This window comes from Quercus robur, chromosome 8 (assembly GCF_932294415.1).
Source record: "Quercus robur chromosome 8, dhQueRobu3.1, whole genome shotgun sequence".
Classification (NCBI taxonomy): domain Eukaryota; kingdom Viridiplantae; phylum Streptophyta; class Magnoliopsida; order Fagales; family Fagaceae; genus Quercus; species Quercus robur.
The window spans coordinates 46000228-46016324 of record NC_065541.1 but is presented as its reverse complement, the minus strand read 5'-3'; the positions used below and the strand labels follow the sequence as shown (position 1 = coordinate 46016324).

Genomic DNA, 16097 nt, shown 5'->3' with positions numbered 1-16097 from the left:
ACCAAAAGTTATTAATTTATGGGTTGTGTTAACTAGCACCTTACCGTGCTTGTTAACACCCAGTTTTATGTCAGTATTTTTGCTAGCCTTATAGACTGTGAGTCAGCTTTATACCGTGTTTTTTTTTTCCTCCCATTTATTCAATTTTTTATTAAGTGAGACTCACATTATTTTAATTTTAACAAACACCATGCACCATGTAGTGCTTGTTAACTTTTGCCTTAATTTATTTATTATCCAAGCCCTTATTTTAATTTGACTAGTTTGTAATAATTGTCTATGCATAGAAACATTCAATAGTGGAGTAGTAATGATGAGATAGTCATCTCACATTTTAGCAGTGAATATTATGAATAAGTTATTTGACATTAAAATTAAAAAAAAAAAAAATTATACAAGTGATACAAAATTAGACAATAATTAAAAACTAATTTGGATTCTGATTATGATTCCACTTTTTAAACCAATGTCTTTTTATTCTAAATTGAATCTCAATTCTCAAATCCAGTTTTTACTAACTTCAACTCTGTGTCCAACTCAGTTTGGTATCAACAATTAAAATAAAAAAGAGAAAAAGAAGAGTAAAACAAAAATGGAGCAATACGAGTGTTAGTGGCTTAGTGCTTAGTGGGGCGTGCACTTTAGCATGTCTAGTGTATCGAGACTTTCAGCACCAGATATGGGCCGATGTCCCCTTAAAAAAGCATATGGGCTGAGATATCAATTGAGCAAAAATACGAAACTATTGACCGCAACTCTTGCCCAAAATTCCAAAGGTTTTTCCTCCACGTACCAAAAAAAAATAAAAAATGTAGGACCAATATTACTGATAAACTTACACAGTTTTTGTCACAACTTACCACGTGACTAGTTGTAATTGATGAAGAAAAAATGATAGGTACACATGATCAGTCTACATCTTCAGTGAAAATTTCAAAATTTCTATTTTCTAACAAACATTCTTAGGGATGTTATGTGGCAATGTCCACAATTTACGCAGTGGTATAACCATGTTGATGTGGTTTGACATGATGTGACAATGATGATGTGGCATATGAGGTGGCCAAATTAAGCTATGATCCCACATGCCACTTGGCCAACTAATGTGGCGAGTTCTTCAAACAAGGCTTCTCTAACATGTAAATAAATATTTTAAATACATACTTAATTGTTGTAGAAAGTTTTTTAAGAATTTGTTTAAATGAATTTAGACATTTGATAAATATGCTGTAAATTTTTAATGTAAGTTTTTTAATGAATTTGTGAGTCTCTGACCTTCCATTGTCATTGGAGCACAAAAACTCGAGTTTTGTAATTTTGTTACCTTTTAAATAATAGCACAACTTGATGTCATGAGTCCATGGTTGGACCTTGCCATCTCACCTCAGTTGTGTGAGTTTTTGCATGATCGTGGTTCTGGTTACCTGCGATTTGATCAAGGTAGGAAAGTATTTGCAGTGAGCATTTGTTGCATCTCCCTTTGTTGCTGTTTTGAAGTTAAGGAAACTAGGTTATTTACATCAGGTTCCAATCTCTTTGTGCAATGTACCTTCATAATCGGCTCTAATAACAATTGTTATGTGTACCCGATTTAATTTTTGTTATTTGCTTTGAGGGCACCAAGACCTCCTAATTTGATAAATGAATTTACTTAGAGTGAGTCCAGACCTTGTAGTTAGACTAGCTAACAATTTGCAACTCATAAAGTTATGATTGTTCTTTATTCATTATCAACATCGGAGTTTATACATATAGCTTTTCAAATACATAAAGATAAATATAAATTTCCTATAATCTATCAATAAAATTAATCATAATCCAACCTAATCTAACGAATCCTAATTCCAAATAATTTATATGAATAAATAAAACATATATCTACCATTATTTATGCAATACTTATTAGAATAGTTTAGGTATACAACAGAATTCAACATAGAAAGAAGTGAAGGGAGGCGAAGAATTAATATAACATAACTTCTAACTGGCCCTAAACTCCCAGAGTTCAAATTTTGGGGTAAGTGGTGTCCTTATTTGTTATATTAATGCCAAGAAAATGAAGGTCCATTCATAGATGAAGTAGGAACATGGTGTGTGTATTTGGAGTCTACACAAGTGTGCATTGCAAAAAGCAGACTTGTAAAGTCCACAGATTATTTTGGAAAAATAAAATTCCTACAAAATAGTATATATTTTCAATGGAGAAAAAGTAAAGTATGTGAGGAATTAATATAATATGATTGGGTTTAAACTCATAGTCTTGAGCTTTGCGTAAAGTAGTATCTTGTAAGATATTTTTACCCCTCAATTATATTCTTCCCAAGTTGTTCATATAATGTGTAATGGTCACATATGGTTACAACTAACTTACTATGAAAACCATGGGATAATGGACCATGCAATTAATTAGATTTGTGTGGAGTTGCGGATACTTGCAATACTTACAGGCTTTAAATTAAGGAGCCATTTCTTTCTTTTATTTATGGATAAGGATGTATACTTCTATGATATATCATGATGTTTCATTGTCATATTTTATAGATAATTGAATCGAGATGCAGAATTAATTTGAATTCAAGTGGCAGCTAGCGTGTTATCTTGATTAGAAGTCAATCACTATCAAGTGAAAGCAACTATAGTAGGCAATAATGCGAATTCAAATTTTGATGAATGAACAATTTGAGGGAAAAGTAGAGAAATTCATTCATGTCCTTCTCAAGCTTAAGAGCAGAAAACCAAAAAAGCCATTGGATGGTCTAATGAGTTAATTAGGTCCATATTATTGATAATGAATGATGATCTCTAGTATGTAAGACAACTTGAGAGTTAAAGTGTACCCTTTAACTTCCACTTCTCATATTCTCTTATTTACTTAACAATTAGCACAAAGAGAGGTTTGCAAGGGTGTATCGATAATGTTGAATTTCGCTTTCATGGGTGTGTACAAGTTTTAGTTGAAAGAGATTTAAGTCACTTGAATCCAAACCATATCTCCAAGTTGAGGTCCATTGAAGAACATGAATGTAATAGCTCACAAAGAAGAAACGTGCAAGTATGTAATTTTGTGATATAGACAGATAAGAAAAGAAGTCCATATATATATCTCCAATAGTCCAATGTACTCTAGGAGCTCCAAACTACCAAATTGTCTCTTCTAAATAAAAAAAACTATCGAATCGTTCAAATTCTATGGCCCTTCTTCATCATCTTCTCGCACATTTTGAATAAATATCTTGTTGTAATGAAATTATAAAATTTACAATTCTGGTGTAAATTACAAAATAGTTTTGAGTTTGATCCATTGTAAAATTATTTGGCCACAAGTTCAATGGTCTACCGTCTAAACAATTTTAGATTGATAAAAAAGAAATGTACAAGACAAGGTGTGAATTTGCACGTTTTGTGTATCAAATTCATGGAATGGTGACCGATAGCGATACAGCGTGGTTAAACAACTCTATTGCCACATAAATTTGTAGTATATATCCTAAACATATTTTTATATATAAGTTCTAATTAAAACAACTTTACAAATATATATTAATATCCTTATTATCTCAAATATGAGATCTTTGATTTGATGAAGAAGTGGAGATTGAACGAAGAAAACAAACTCATACAAAGGTCTGTGTGTGAATATGAATGAAAGGGACGAGAGACAAAACACACGTTTGGAATGTGTTAGTGTACAGGTGAGACATGGATTAGAAAAGAAATTCATATGTTCAGCTAGAAGTTCTCCCGGACCTGTATAAAATTGTGTTGGGTTATGTGGAGCTTCATTTTGTAATCGATCTGATTTGTGACTTGACCCGACCAAAACCTGGTTCATTTTTTACTTGTTTTTGGGAGATGTATATATTCGTCAATTTAGAATTAGGGTTTGATGTATTGTTATATTATATAGCTGCATTTGTATTTTTTTTCTTTGATATAGTGAAAATTGTTGCAACTCTGTTGACGTGAGCATATTATTAAACCATGTAAATTTTTGTGTTGTGTGATTCTTTTTATGCACATTTTTTCTCTTCTCTATTTTTGTTTCTTACAGATTTAGGAATTACATTAAATTTGTAACAAATCGATCATTAGGAAATGGACCATCTCATTTTTGATTAACTAGCTAGCATGTGAATTATATAAATTGCAATTCGTAGTCATTGATAGAGAAGCCATTCATGCTGTCATGCAGTACTCTCTAGTTGCAACCCTATTCCTATCAATAAATAAATCAAACAATCAACACTCCATCCACATATATAATTATTTTTATTTATTTGAGATCATAACACATTAACGCGTTAAAATTTAAATTTCTTTTACCTTTCCTTTTTAGCAACTTAAAAAATTTCCTTTCATTGCTAAGGTGCCAAGGTTAAATCAGCTTGCAGCAACCACAAGAAACTATAAAAAAATAAACAATTTTTCCCTATAACGTAAGTAATTACAATATTCTCTCTTTTGAGCAGATAAACTTTATTGATAAGAAATTGACTAAACCACAATGTGAGTTTGGCATAGATGAATGGGGGCCTTGATTCGAGCCTCAGGAGAGGGGTGAGGTATTTATTTCTAATCAGTTTACACAAAAAAAAGGAATTGACTTAATTAGTTCTAACTAAGAGCTGCATATAAGAGTTCATTCCAAGTATCAGGAATTCCAGGAAGACACCAATGGGTGCAATCCATGCCACGGCGGCCTGCGTAGCCATAGTCTGCCGGGTGCCCGTCTTTTCTTAGCTGTGAAAGAGTTGTTATCTTGAGCAAATGAACTGGCTTTGACATTTTACGTAAAACCCTTTCTAGTACAACTTCTGCTGGGTGTGGACCTCCTGGATAGTTTTCCCTAAGCACTGGTAGGGCTTGTCCCCTGCAGGTCTTTGCATTTCGATCCCCCCATTCACTTGGACTAGTATGAGAACAAAAACAATGTTATTGTAAGTGAGCTTGGTGGAAAGACATTGATTTTTGCCAAAAAATTTGTATATATGTAGCTAATTATGTGAAACTATGCAATTAAAATAAAATATGAAGCTTTTTGGTCAGTTAGGAAAAAAGGAAGAAAAATTTAGCATTTTGGTCTTGTCTACCAATCTAGTTCATCCACTATTAAACTTTTCCAATTTACTAAGTTAGTTCATGCATAGGACTAGCTAACTACTCAAAGGTTATAATGTTGATTAGAATAGAAAGACAAAATGTTAAGAAAAAAAGTACCATAAAATTTATAGTTAGGAGGTTATGTTGTAGAATCAACTTACCTCATATGATCTGGGGAAACACCCTGAAAGAATACCTTAGTTTTTCTTGGATCGATATTAGCTTCTACCCATCTGGACCATGTAATAAGTGCTTTCTCATAGGCAACCATGCGATTTAAGTCTTTGAATGTTTTTCCTCCATATCGAACAAAGTCCCATCTGCATTGCAAACGAATTTAAACACACACACACTCATAGTTAGCTTGTTTTTAGTTAGAAATTTAAGCTGAAGGTTTAAGCAAGATGAAGTATATGTTGGTAGAAATATTACGGTTGTTTTCTCCCAGTGTGAAGCCACCAATGCCATGTATCGAAGATCAATACGTCAAATCCCTTCCATGTATTTCCACTTGATATTGAGTTAGGATACAGAACTCGCCCCAGTTTAGTCTTTACAATGTCAACTAGAAAGGCATTGCGGGAGTACATCAACGAAAGATCATATGCCTACAATTTGTGGGATGCAAAGAAACACTTCAATGTTTATTGATGTTGTAGATATTGAGGATCAAAGTAATTGAGAAACAATTTAAGTATCTATTGACCTCCTTTGAAGCTGATTAAGCAAACACTTCAAAATCGAGGAACATGATTAGTGTTAATGGCAAGCTAAATTAAGCTTTTGGGGTTTAAAAGGTTTAAATTACAGGTGTGTAAAATATTTGGACCTTCAAGATCCAGATTCCAATTTATAAAATTTTTCTACTAACGAATCGTGATGCTAGTATTTAGATTCTACTTTTTTTTTTTTTTTTTCAAAAACGAATTTGGATGTTGGACATCTGAATTCCATTTTTTTCCCTTTCATATAATCTCTCTCTCTGTCCCTCTCCAACCAGTCTATCTCTCTTTCATTTTAATTTTTTCATTCTCTAGTTCGGTTTCTCTCTCTCTCTCTCTCTCTCTCTCTCTCTCTCTCTCTCTCTTCAAGTATTGGCGTTGAAAGTATTTTAATTGTAATATTGAAGATTGGAGAGAGATAGATGATAGAATGACCAAATTAGAGAGAGAAAAAAATGAATAGAGATAAAGCCGGTTGGAGAGAGAGAGTGTGTGTGAGGAATTCTGTTGTTCAAGGACTGAATTTACCTCTGGAAAAAAAAATTTTAAAAAATTGGAATTCTGATTTCTGATCCAGATTCCCCTCATCCATAATTTGTTCCATCCAAAACTCAAAAGCTTATTTTATTTTGTCGTGTGCAATAATTTGCCAATTGCCTCCCCTCACACGTTTGCAATCATTTCAGAAAGTGAACCGGAGATTTGTGCAATTAATTTTAAAGAATTGAATTCATGGCTAAGAAAGTTTTGCTCAATATGTGGCCTAGATATGATTTGTATACCTGTCACACAGTTCATGAAATCAAGTTGACCTTTGTCACATGGAAGAAAAAAAATATTTTTTTTGTGCACCTATTAAGATACAGTGCAAACACTATATAATATGTTAAGAGTAGTGTGATTGTCACACACACATTAATCCATACAGTTTTGCCCGCATGCCTAAATAAAACGATTTCCAAATTTGAAATTATGACTTCAAATTATGAGTTTTGTTTTATTATGGCGTGTGTGTAAAACTATGTGGATTAGCTTTTGTGTAATATTATTTTCTCATATGATAATAGCTTTAGTGCATGTTTCATTTTGTATTATCTCATTCTTTTCATAGGAGGATAAAGGATATAATTTTTTTTTTCAGACCAAAGAAAATAGTTCTGTTTTTATAACCTCCACTGTAATTTTTTTTTTCATGGTTTTTAATATTTCTTTTATTACTAAGTTCACTCGTTCAAGATTACAAGGTGATAAGGAAAACAGTCATACCGGAAATCTAAAGGTAGAGACCCCTCCTTTCCTCGCTAAGGTGTAATTAGCCCCAGGTACAGCCTTATGAAGCATGCATGTGAGTGACTGCCATTGGTTCAAGCTCAGTGAGTCTCCCACAAACATAATGCGCTTACGTCTATACCTTCTTAGAAAACTTGCTCCATTGAAACTGCATTATTAATGGGGTTAAATCATAGAGTTGGTGAAAATTAAAATCTCACAATCTTGGGTAACATATAGCAACCCGTAATATTGTTTCCTAGTTGGAACAAGTCATCATTTAGATTTTTTTAATGTGCTTTAAATGATAAAACATGAATATAAAATTGTCTGAAAAAGTACAAATAATAAATAAAAAGTAGATAATGTTATCGAAATGGTACTTTGCGACTAAGACCTGTTTCTGGTGCACATTTTCTATAATGCATTAGTCGATTATGGGCGAGGGTAAAACTTATCTCAAGATAAATCATTGTGTCACAAAAATTAAATTAATCAAATAATAGTAAAATTGATCATTTTTCATAATATTTTAACATCTCTAAGCATCAATGCTTATCCTCTGATGATATTATTTTACTAGTATTTTCTAAGAAAAGTCAACATACCAATTAAGCAGACTTTTTTAAAACACAAAATGAGCCTAGCTAGCTAAATGGTATGAGAGTTCCATGCCTTCCCCTAGATCCCTTAGAACACGCAAAAAGAAACTATATTTGACTCATTAATCATTATGGGTTTTTCCCCTTCTTCTTGGCAATTGTATTGGACCTCATCTTAATTTTGTTTTCTTTCATAGGCGTTGACCACAATTTTGTATTAGGTTTAAGACTTTATTGCATGAAACAGGATTTTTCAACGGTAATTTTTCACATAATCTTTGTATTAGGTATAACTGGCTACGGATTTTTCACAAGTCAAATAAATAGTGATTTTTCATGAGCTTCTGACATGTTTAACATGTTACACGGACTGTTTATATATATATATATATATATATTAATTAGTTGTATTTATTATACACAAATTGTTTTATATAATTTTGCACATATTTTCTAAAAACGTTGAAATCGTGACTTGAAATTACGATATTGATTACTTTTTGAATAAAACTATATAAAACAATCAATCAATGTGCAACAAGTTTAACCTTATTTATTTATTTTTTTTAAAAAATCATCTCAAATTTTGAAATAGTCTTTTTTTTTCTTGCATGTTTAACTTGTGTAGTACAGCCTAATAAAGAAAAAACAGGTAGGTTAACCATAACGAAGAGCATGCTCTATATATAGCATGAGAAAACTACCTACTCTTAGACGACGGACCACCGTGATTCAAAGCAACCTAGCTAGTTGGCTAATATGTTATACACACAAACACGCACTTGGTGTTGGGTTTTAAATACAACACCTAATCTTTCAATCCAATAGAAAAGTTTGAGATTAGAGAAGCAAATTTTTTTTATTAAGGTAGAGATATATATAGAGAGAGTACAGATCGAAGAGAGTGAGAAATTAACAGTAGGTACCTTGGTAAGTCACATGCGAAAGGCTTCCATCTGTATTTGAGATATTGGTTGTCTGGTCTTCCATTCTTTTGGCAATCAAATTCCTTCCCTATAAATGGACAGTCTCCTGATTTGTAGTGAGGATAAGAATGGTCATAAACCCATTTCCCTTGGAACAAATCACAGCCTTTCTTTCCATGTTTGCTTAAACTATATATATTCTTTGCATGAACTTGGTGTAGAAGTAAGAGTACAAGACTTGCAACAGTAATAGAGAAAACACCCATATTGTGAGTGTGTAGTTTCTAGAGAGAGAGAGAGAGAGTCACTATGATTTCAAAGTTGGAACATGTATATATATACCTTAAATTTGTTGATTTCTTTTCTTTGTCAAATTCTCTTTAATGCTTGTTTATAACTACTAAAAAAGTTCCTTAAGTGGTTTTATGAAGGGGGTTAAATATTTCCAGTACTTATTTTTATTTATATTTCTAACACTAATTATTAAATTTAAGAAATGCAGTTCATGAAAACCATTAAGATTATCAATTGAAACACCTTTAGTATTTGTTTCTAAATTTCAGCGAAACGGCTCTCTTACTTCTATTAATCTTTATTGATTTCTGCCTCGCATGAACTTATAACAAAATGTTTTACGCTAAGAGTTCACTGCCTCTAACCATAGGCTTTAGATTCTCATGAAAATGACACTACTTCTTGATTTTGAGATATAAAAATTAATTGAAAAAAATAAAACTCTCTTTTTGTCTTTTTTATGGCTTCAGCTGAAGTTACGTGGAGTATTAAACTAATCTAATTATGTTGTGGTTTTTTCTTTCAGAAGTCGTTATAAACCATTAAATTAACTTTATTAGCTGCCCAAATTCCATAGGTTGAAGTAGCGATCTATCATTAGGGTTTGCCTAGAAACAACTTATTTAGTTGAAACTAAAAACCTTTAAAAAAAAAAAGAGAGTTAAAAATGAGTTGAATAGTACAATGGAGTCTATGAATAGTACCAAAAGCGTAATAGAACCCATCTATATATATAATAATAGGTAAAGTAGAGAGAAAATTCAATTAAATTTCAAATTGGAATTCAATTAGTGTCTAATTTTACGCCACGTGTCTCATCTAATCTAAATTTTAGAATTTTGTGCCAAGTGAGTTAATTGAACAAAAAATATTAAAATAGACTGTGTGATAAGTTTTATGCATTTCTCTTTTATTTATCCAAATTTTTTATTAAGTGAGATCTACATTAGTCCAACCTTTACGGTGCTCTCATGTTTCATGCACGTAGCAACAGTCTCAGTCTTGCAGCCCTTGCAAGAGTTTCAGTGACCTTCCGTTGGTAAGGTCGGGTGTGTTTGGTTTTTTCTAGATAGCAACCCCGTAGTGAGGTGGTCTAAGACAATAGTATACTAATGGCAGAGGAGCTGGAAGTGTTGTGGAGGAAGCTGAACTTCACAGATGAGGAGGATGTAGGTGTCGAATTGGGCAATAGCAGTACTAAAGCTGCAAAAGAGATAGGGAAAAATTGTGCTATTATGAAGATCATGACCCCTAGAAGCAAAAGCCTTCATACACTGAGGAAAAATTTGAGGATGCTGTGGAAAATGAATAAGTGGGTCAATTTCTCTGAGTTAGAAGCTGATTTGTATCTGGTGGAGTTTGGAGACGATAAAGATAAGAAGAAAATTCTTGATATGTGCCCATGGAGCTTTGAGAAACAGTTAGTGCTCCTACAAGAGTTTGAAGGTGAGTTAACCCCAAAGGAGATTGAGATAAAATGGTCGCCTTTTTGGATTCAGATCTTTAATCTACCCCTGAATAGTAGAACAAAGGAAACCAGATGGGTGATTGGGTCCACCTTAGGGACAGTCATGGAAGTTGATGTCCCTGATTCTCGCGTGAACTGGGGTAAATGTCTTAGAGTGAGAGTTATGATCGACGTTACTAAAAAACTTATCCGAGGTAAGAAAATAACCATTGAAGGAGGTGAGTCAAGGTGGGTTCAACTCAAGTTTGAGAGACTTCCTAATTTTTGCTACCGGTGTGGTTTGCTTAGCCACTCCCTTAGAGAGTGTCCATTATCTACTACTAATAACCAAATGGGAGAGGAAAGCTTTCAGTATGGGGCATGGCTGAGCGGTGAACCTACCAGGAGGTTTACAAAAGAACCTGAAAATCATGGTGGGGGTGGTTACCGGGACTTTAGAGGCGGGGCGACCGAAATTGGGACGGAAAAGCCTACTGATCCATTCGGCTCGCTCAAGGAAAAGATAGGAAAGGGACCAAACCTTGGGTCTGGGGGGTCTTCCCAAGGTGGCAGCGGTGCGACAAGAGAATAAAAGGCTTTGGAAGCGACATTAGAGAAGCCAGTTACGTTACACGATCTTGGCAAGGCTGGCGGGTCAGTTGTACAGATGAGAACTGAAACTTCCTCTTTGAGTACAAACTTTTCAGACCCACTAGACACCAGTATCATGCTGACAGAGGTGATGCAGTGGGAAAAGGGACTTGATCAAGATGTGAGGAAGGCACATCCCAAGGTAATCCCCTTTCTCACGCCTTTTTGAACTAACCCTCCTGCTGTGACTGACTCTTCAGGATTAAAGGATGAGATTCCGCCGAGTTTTGAGGGTCAGTGTAGGAGATGTGATCATGTGACTAAGGAGCTGAATACTTCTGAAGGGCAGGAAGGGAAACACAGAAATTTTGAGCAAACTTTTCCACAGCAAACACCTTTAGTTGCTCCTCTTTTTGAGACACCTAGTGGGCCCTATCTTGATGTAATTCAAGCCAACCCCTTAGCTGACTCTACTGAGTCTTTTTCTTAGCAAGAGTTTTTTTTGAAACAAGAAAATCATGTGACCCATGGCCCCATGTTAGCTGACATCTCCAATCATCAATTAATAAAGCAAGGCTCTCTTATGTCAAGACCAAAATGGTCACGGGTACTGCGTTCCTCTCTAGGCAGTAAGAAAGCCTTGCTTGTTCATGTAGGACAGAAAAGAGCTTTTGTGGGGGACTCTGATCAGGTTGAAGCACCAAATAAGAAGTACATAGTTTCTCAGGATGACAAGGAAAATTCTGATATTTTGGTGGCGGCTGGTTCCCAGCCCTGCCACGGGTTATGAGTATCCTATGTTGGAACTGTCGGGGGCTTGGGAACCGGCAGACAGTTCAAGAGCTTAGGGATATTATCTGGGCACAAGATCCTACAGTAGTGTTCTTAGCCGAAACATGGCTGGTTGAAGCTAGGCTTGCAGGTATTCGCGATTTGTTACAATTCGGTCACCACTATGGTGTCTCAAAAATTAATCATGGCAGTGGCTTAGCCATTTTTTGGAAAATAGATTTTGATTTACGGGTTGTTTCATCCTCCCTCAATCACATTGATACAATAATTTTTGGAGGTACCAACAAAGCTTGGAGATTTACGGGTTTTTATGGAATTCCGGAGACTCACCGTCGCTCGGATTCATGGAATTTATTAAGAAACCTCCATAATCAATTTTCCCTACCGTGGTTGTGTGGGGGAGATTTCAATGAACTCGTGAAGTCTCATGAAAAGAGAGGGGGGCATCCTCGCCCTTATGGCCAGATGCAAAAGTTTAGAGAGGTGCTCGATGAATGCGGTTTGTTGGATTTGGGTTTTAATGGGAAAAAGTTTACATGGTTCAAGAATTATCCCTCAGGTGGCATTTGGGAACATCTTGACAGAGCAGTTAGTACGGCTGATTGGATAGAGCGATTTCCAGCAACTAAGGTTCAATCCTTGGTGTGTGGGCAATCCGATCATAGTCCTATTATAATCCTTCCCGAGGGCATTCTAGTGAAACCTCAGCGACCGTGGCGGTTTGAAATTTTGGCTTGAAAAGGAAGGGTGTCATGATATAGTGGCCCAGTCTTGGGCGGTGGAACAATCGGGCTCTCCCATGGTAGTAGTCATGGGAAAAATAGATAGGTGCCAAGCAAAACTTAAGAAGTGGAGCAAGAATTCAGTGTGCAATATTTCACGGACCTTACTGGATAAGAAGAAGCTACTGAGCAAAGCAGAGGTGGTGACATTACAATGGGGCAGTGTGGATGTTTTCCTGCAATTAAAATCTGAAGTAAATGAGCTCCTTCATATGGAAGAGCAAATGTGGCAACAGAGAAGCCACACCCACGGGCTGGTCTTGGGTGATAGCAACACAAAGTATTTCCATAATAGGGCGTCTCAACGCTTCCGCCGAAACTCTATATCTGAACTCCGTGATTCAGATGGGGTATTGGCTTCAGGAGAGGAAAATGTCTCAGCCATGATTGTGGATTTTTATAGTAAGCTCTTTTCCTCCTCAAACCCGTGTGACATGGAGATGGTGGTTCAACACACAAAAAGGGTGGTGAGTTCAGACATGGATGATGGCTTGGTTGAAGCTTTTACCAAGGAGGAGGTCGAGACAGCCCTAAAACAGATGGCTCCTTGAAAAGCCCCCAGTCCCGATGGTATGCCTCCACTTTTCTTCCAACATTATTGGGATAGTATTGGTCATGATATTGTTAAGGCTGTTTTATTCTGTTTAAATTCCAAAGAAGTATTGCCATGTCTTAACCATGCTTATATTACACTCATCCCTAAGGTCAAGAGCCCGGAATTTATTTCTGAGTTTCGCCCTATAGCGCTTTGTAATGTCTTATATAAACTTGTCTCCAAAGTGTTGGCCAACAGATTCAAACGAGTGTTGCCCCAGATTATCTCTGAGACTCAAAGCGCTTTCCAACTGGACAAAGCTATCTCGAACAACATTTTGGTGGCTTTTGAGACTCTACACCATATGAAGATGAAGAAAGTGGGTAAAGTGGAACATGTTGCCTTAAAATTAGACATGAGTAAGGCTTATGACAGGTTGGAGTGGGGTTTTCTGAGGAAGATCATGGAGAAAATGGGTTTCCATCCTACTTGGATAGGGTGGATAATGGAGTGTATTCAATCGGTTACTTACTCCATTTTGGTAAACGGTGAACCTAAAGGCCGCATCATTCCAACTAGAGGTATCAGGCAAGGGGATCCCTTGTCTCTATATCTCTTCTTACTGTACTTGGAGGGTTTGAATGGGCTTATTCAACATGCGGTTGATGGTGGTCAGATTGAGGGTTTTTCTCTTTTTCGCTCCAGTCCAAAGATGTCGCACTTATTTTTTGCAGATGATAGTCTACTTTTTTGCCGGACTCGGGTAGATGATGTGGGAAGTATCCAGGCCCTTTTGAATCTCTATGAGAAGGCTTCAGGTCAGAAGATTAACTATGCAAAAACCACTTTGTTCTTTAGCAAAAATGTCTCGGATTCTACTAAAGAGACTATTAAAAACCTGTTGGGTGTTGCCGAGATCAAAGAGTACGAGAAGTATCTGGGATTGCCAGCGGTGGTGGGAAGAAATAAGAAAGTTAGTTTGAATTACATCAAAGATAGGGTGTGGGGAAAACTTCAAGGGTGGAAGGAGAAATTACTTTCTCAAGCGAGCAAAGAAGTGTTGTTGAAAGCTGTAGTCCAAGCTATCCCCACCTTCACTATGAGTTGTTTTCGTCTTCCGGTGGGCCTTTGCCAAGACATTGAAATGCTTATCCGGATATTTTGGTGGGGTCAAAGGGATGATAGAAGAAAAATCAACTAGAAGAAGTGGGAGGTTTTGTGTAAGCCAAAACTAGACGGTGGTTTGGGTTTTAAAGACCTTTGTAAGTTCAATGAGGCAATGCTAGCGAAGCATGTTTGGAGATTGATACATGACACAGATTCCCTCTTTTACAAAGTGTTTAAGGCCAAGTACTTTCCAAATTGCAGTGTGTTTGAAGCTAAGTCAGCCTTGGGTTCATTTGCATGGAAGAGTATTCTTCATTCTAAAAATTTAATTGAAAGAAATGGCCGTTGGAGAATGGGGGATGGTAAAAAAATTCGGTTATTCCATGATGCTTGGCTACCAAATTCTAATGCAGGTAGAATCATTTTCCACAAAGGGATACTTGCCCAGACTGCAACAGCTGATGGGCTCATTGATCCCAACTTGGGTTGGTGGAACTTAGGCTTGATTGATCAATGCATCTACCCCCTTGATGCTCAATGCATCATAGCCTAGCCCCTTTGTACCACTTCTCAGGCCGATACCTTTGTTTGGACTGCCAAACGAAATGGTTCTTATTCAGTGAAGTCGAGGTACAAAATCCTTTGTGAGGACCAGCAGGCTGGTGGTCTTGAAACTGACGTTGCTGAGGCTCAAAGGAATTTTTGGAAGGGTGTGTGGAAACTCAAAGTCCCAGGAAAGATTAAGCACTTCTTATGGAAGTCATGCACCAACTCATTGCCCACAAAGGAAAATCTGAGGAAGAGAACTATCATACAAGAAAATGTGTGCCATCTCGGCTCAGACCATCTTGAAGATGTCAAGCACGCGTTGTGGGGTTGTTCTAAGGTTTGCCAGGTGTGGTAAAGAAGGTTTGGCTAGCTGGTTAACACATAGGGTAAAGAAGGTTCATTTTCGGACCTGGTTCACTCAGTGCAGAAAAATCATCGGCTGTTCCCACTGTTTGCAGTCACGGCATGGTCCGTATGGCACCACCGGAACAAGTCTCAACTTCAATCTGCCATAATACCTTTGGACAGGGTAGCTGATTTTGCTGAAAACTATCTATGGAACTTTTCAGATAGGTTCGGCCAACAGGGGTTACCCGTGAGAAGTGCAGCAACAATGGCAAGTTGGTGTCCACCGTATGAAAACCAGGTGAAAATTAACTTTGATGGAGCCCTGTTTGGAGAGTCGGATAGTGCAAGGATCGGTGTAGTGATTCGGAGTTCGGAGGGAGGGGTATTGACGGCTCTCTCAGAAAAAATTATGAAACCCCACTAAGCTGAACTTGTAGAGATTCTAGCTGCCTGACGTGCTGTTCTTTTTTCTGCAGAAATGGGTTTCTTCAATTCGGTTTTTGAAGGTGACTCATCCAATGTTATCAGGTCCCTTCAGGATAGGAACGTGGCCCACTCCCAAGGAGGGCACATCTTAAAAGACACTTTGTCTTACCTAAACTCTTTTCAGAGTTGCTCTTTCTCTTATATTGGTAGGCAAGGAAATGCAGTAGCGCATGCCTTAGCCCAGAGAGCTAGATTATCTTGCCCCTTAGAGGTCTAGTTGGAGTCTGTTCCTCCAAACATCTCTTCTTTTGTACGGTTTGACCTTCGGGTTTAATTGCTAATGAAATTTCATCTTCCTTCTCAAAAAAAAAAAAAAGGTAAAAATTGAATTTCAATTAGAATTTAATTTTGTGTCACGTGTCTCATCTAATTTAAATTTTTAAATTTTTATGTCAAATTAGTTAATTTAATGTAAAAACGAGGAGTCCAATATAATAAACCATAAAAAAACATAATCATATAACTAAAAAAATTCAAATTTATAAGTCATATATATATATATATTAATAGCTAAAGTAGAGAGAAAATTTAGTTAAATTCTAAATTG

At 36.2% G+C, this 16097-nt stretch overlaps 2 protein-coding genes across 2 annotated transcripts; one reads left to right on the top strand and one right to left on the bottom strand.

Moving 5' to 3' along the window:
• Positions 1-4405: 4405 nt before the first annotated feature.
• Positions 4406-8996, bottom strand: LOC126696120 (protein trichome birefringence-like 43). The gene is made up of 5 exons (XM_050392906.1): positions 8620-8996; positions 7089-7260; positions 5533-5708; positions 5262-5420; positions 4406-4909 (listed from the first exon to the last, which is right to left on the bottom strand). Exons 1-5 carry the CDS (start codon positions 8883-8885, stop codon positions 4615-4617), a joined length of 1068 nt encoding a protein of 355 aa, XP_050248863.1. The 5' UTR covers positions 8886-8996; the 3' UTR covers positions 4406-4614.
• A 5343-nt stretch (positions 8997-14339) lies between these two features.
• Positions 14340-15642, top strand: LOC126696367 (uncharacterized). Its single transcript, XM_050393122.1, has 5 exons — positions 14340-14472; positions 14581-14652; positions 14788-15053; positions 15144-15446; positions 15541-15642. Exons 1-5 carry the CDS (start codon positions 14340-14342, stop codon positions 15640-15642), a joined length of 876 nt encoding a protein of 291 aa, XP_050249079.1.
• Positions 15643-16097: the final 455 nt, after the last annotated feature.

Bases quoted from the DNA above. Each gene is read 5' to 3' on its own strand.
- LOC126696120 (XM_050392906.1), bottom strand. From the start codon at position 8,885: ATGGGTGTTTTCTCTATTACTGTTGCAAGTCTTGTACTCTTACTTCTA. The intron at 5,421-5,532 runs GTAATATTTCTA...TTTGCAATGCAG, and splicing joins CACACTGGGAGAAAACAACC to ATGGGACTTTGTTCGATATG. The intron at 4,910-5,261 runs GTAAGTTGATTC...TTCTCATACTAG, and splicing joins GTTTCCCCAGATCATATGAG to TCCAAGTGAATGGGGGGATC.
- LOC126696367 (XM_050393122.1), top strand. From the start codon at position 14,340: ATGCTAGCGAAGCATGTTTGGAGATTGATACATGACACAGATTCCCTC. The intron at 14,653-14,787 runs GTTGGTGGAACT...GTTCTTATTCAG, and splicing joins GCTCATTGATCCCAACTTGG to TGAAGTCGAGGTACAAAATC. The intron at 15,054-15,143 runs GTTTGCCAGGTG...CACTCAGTGCAG, and splicing joins CGTTGTGGGGTTGTTCTAAG to AAAAATCATCGGCTGTTCCC.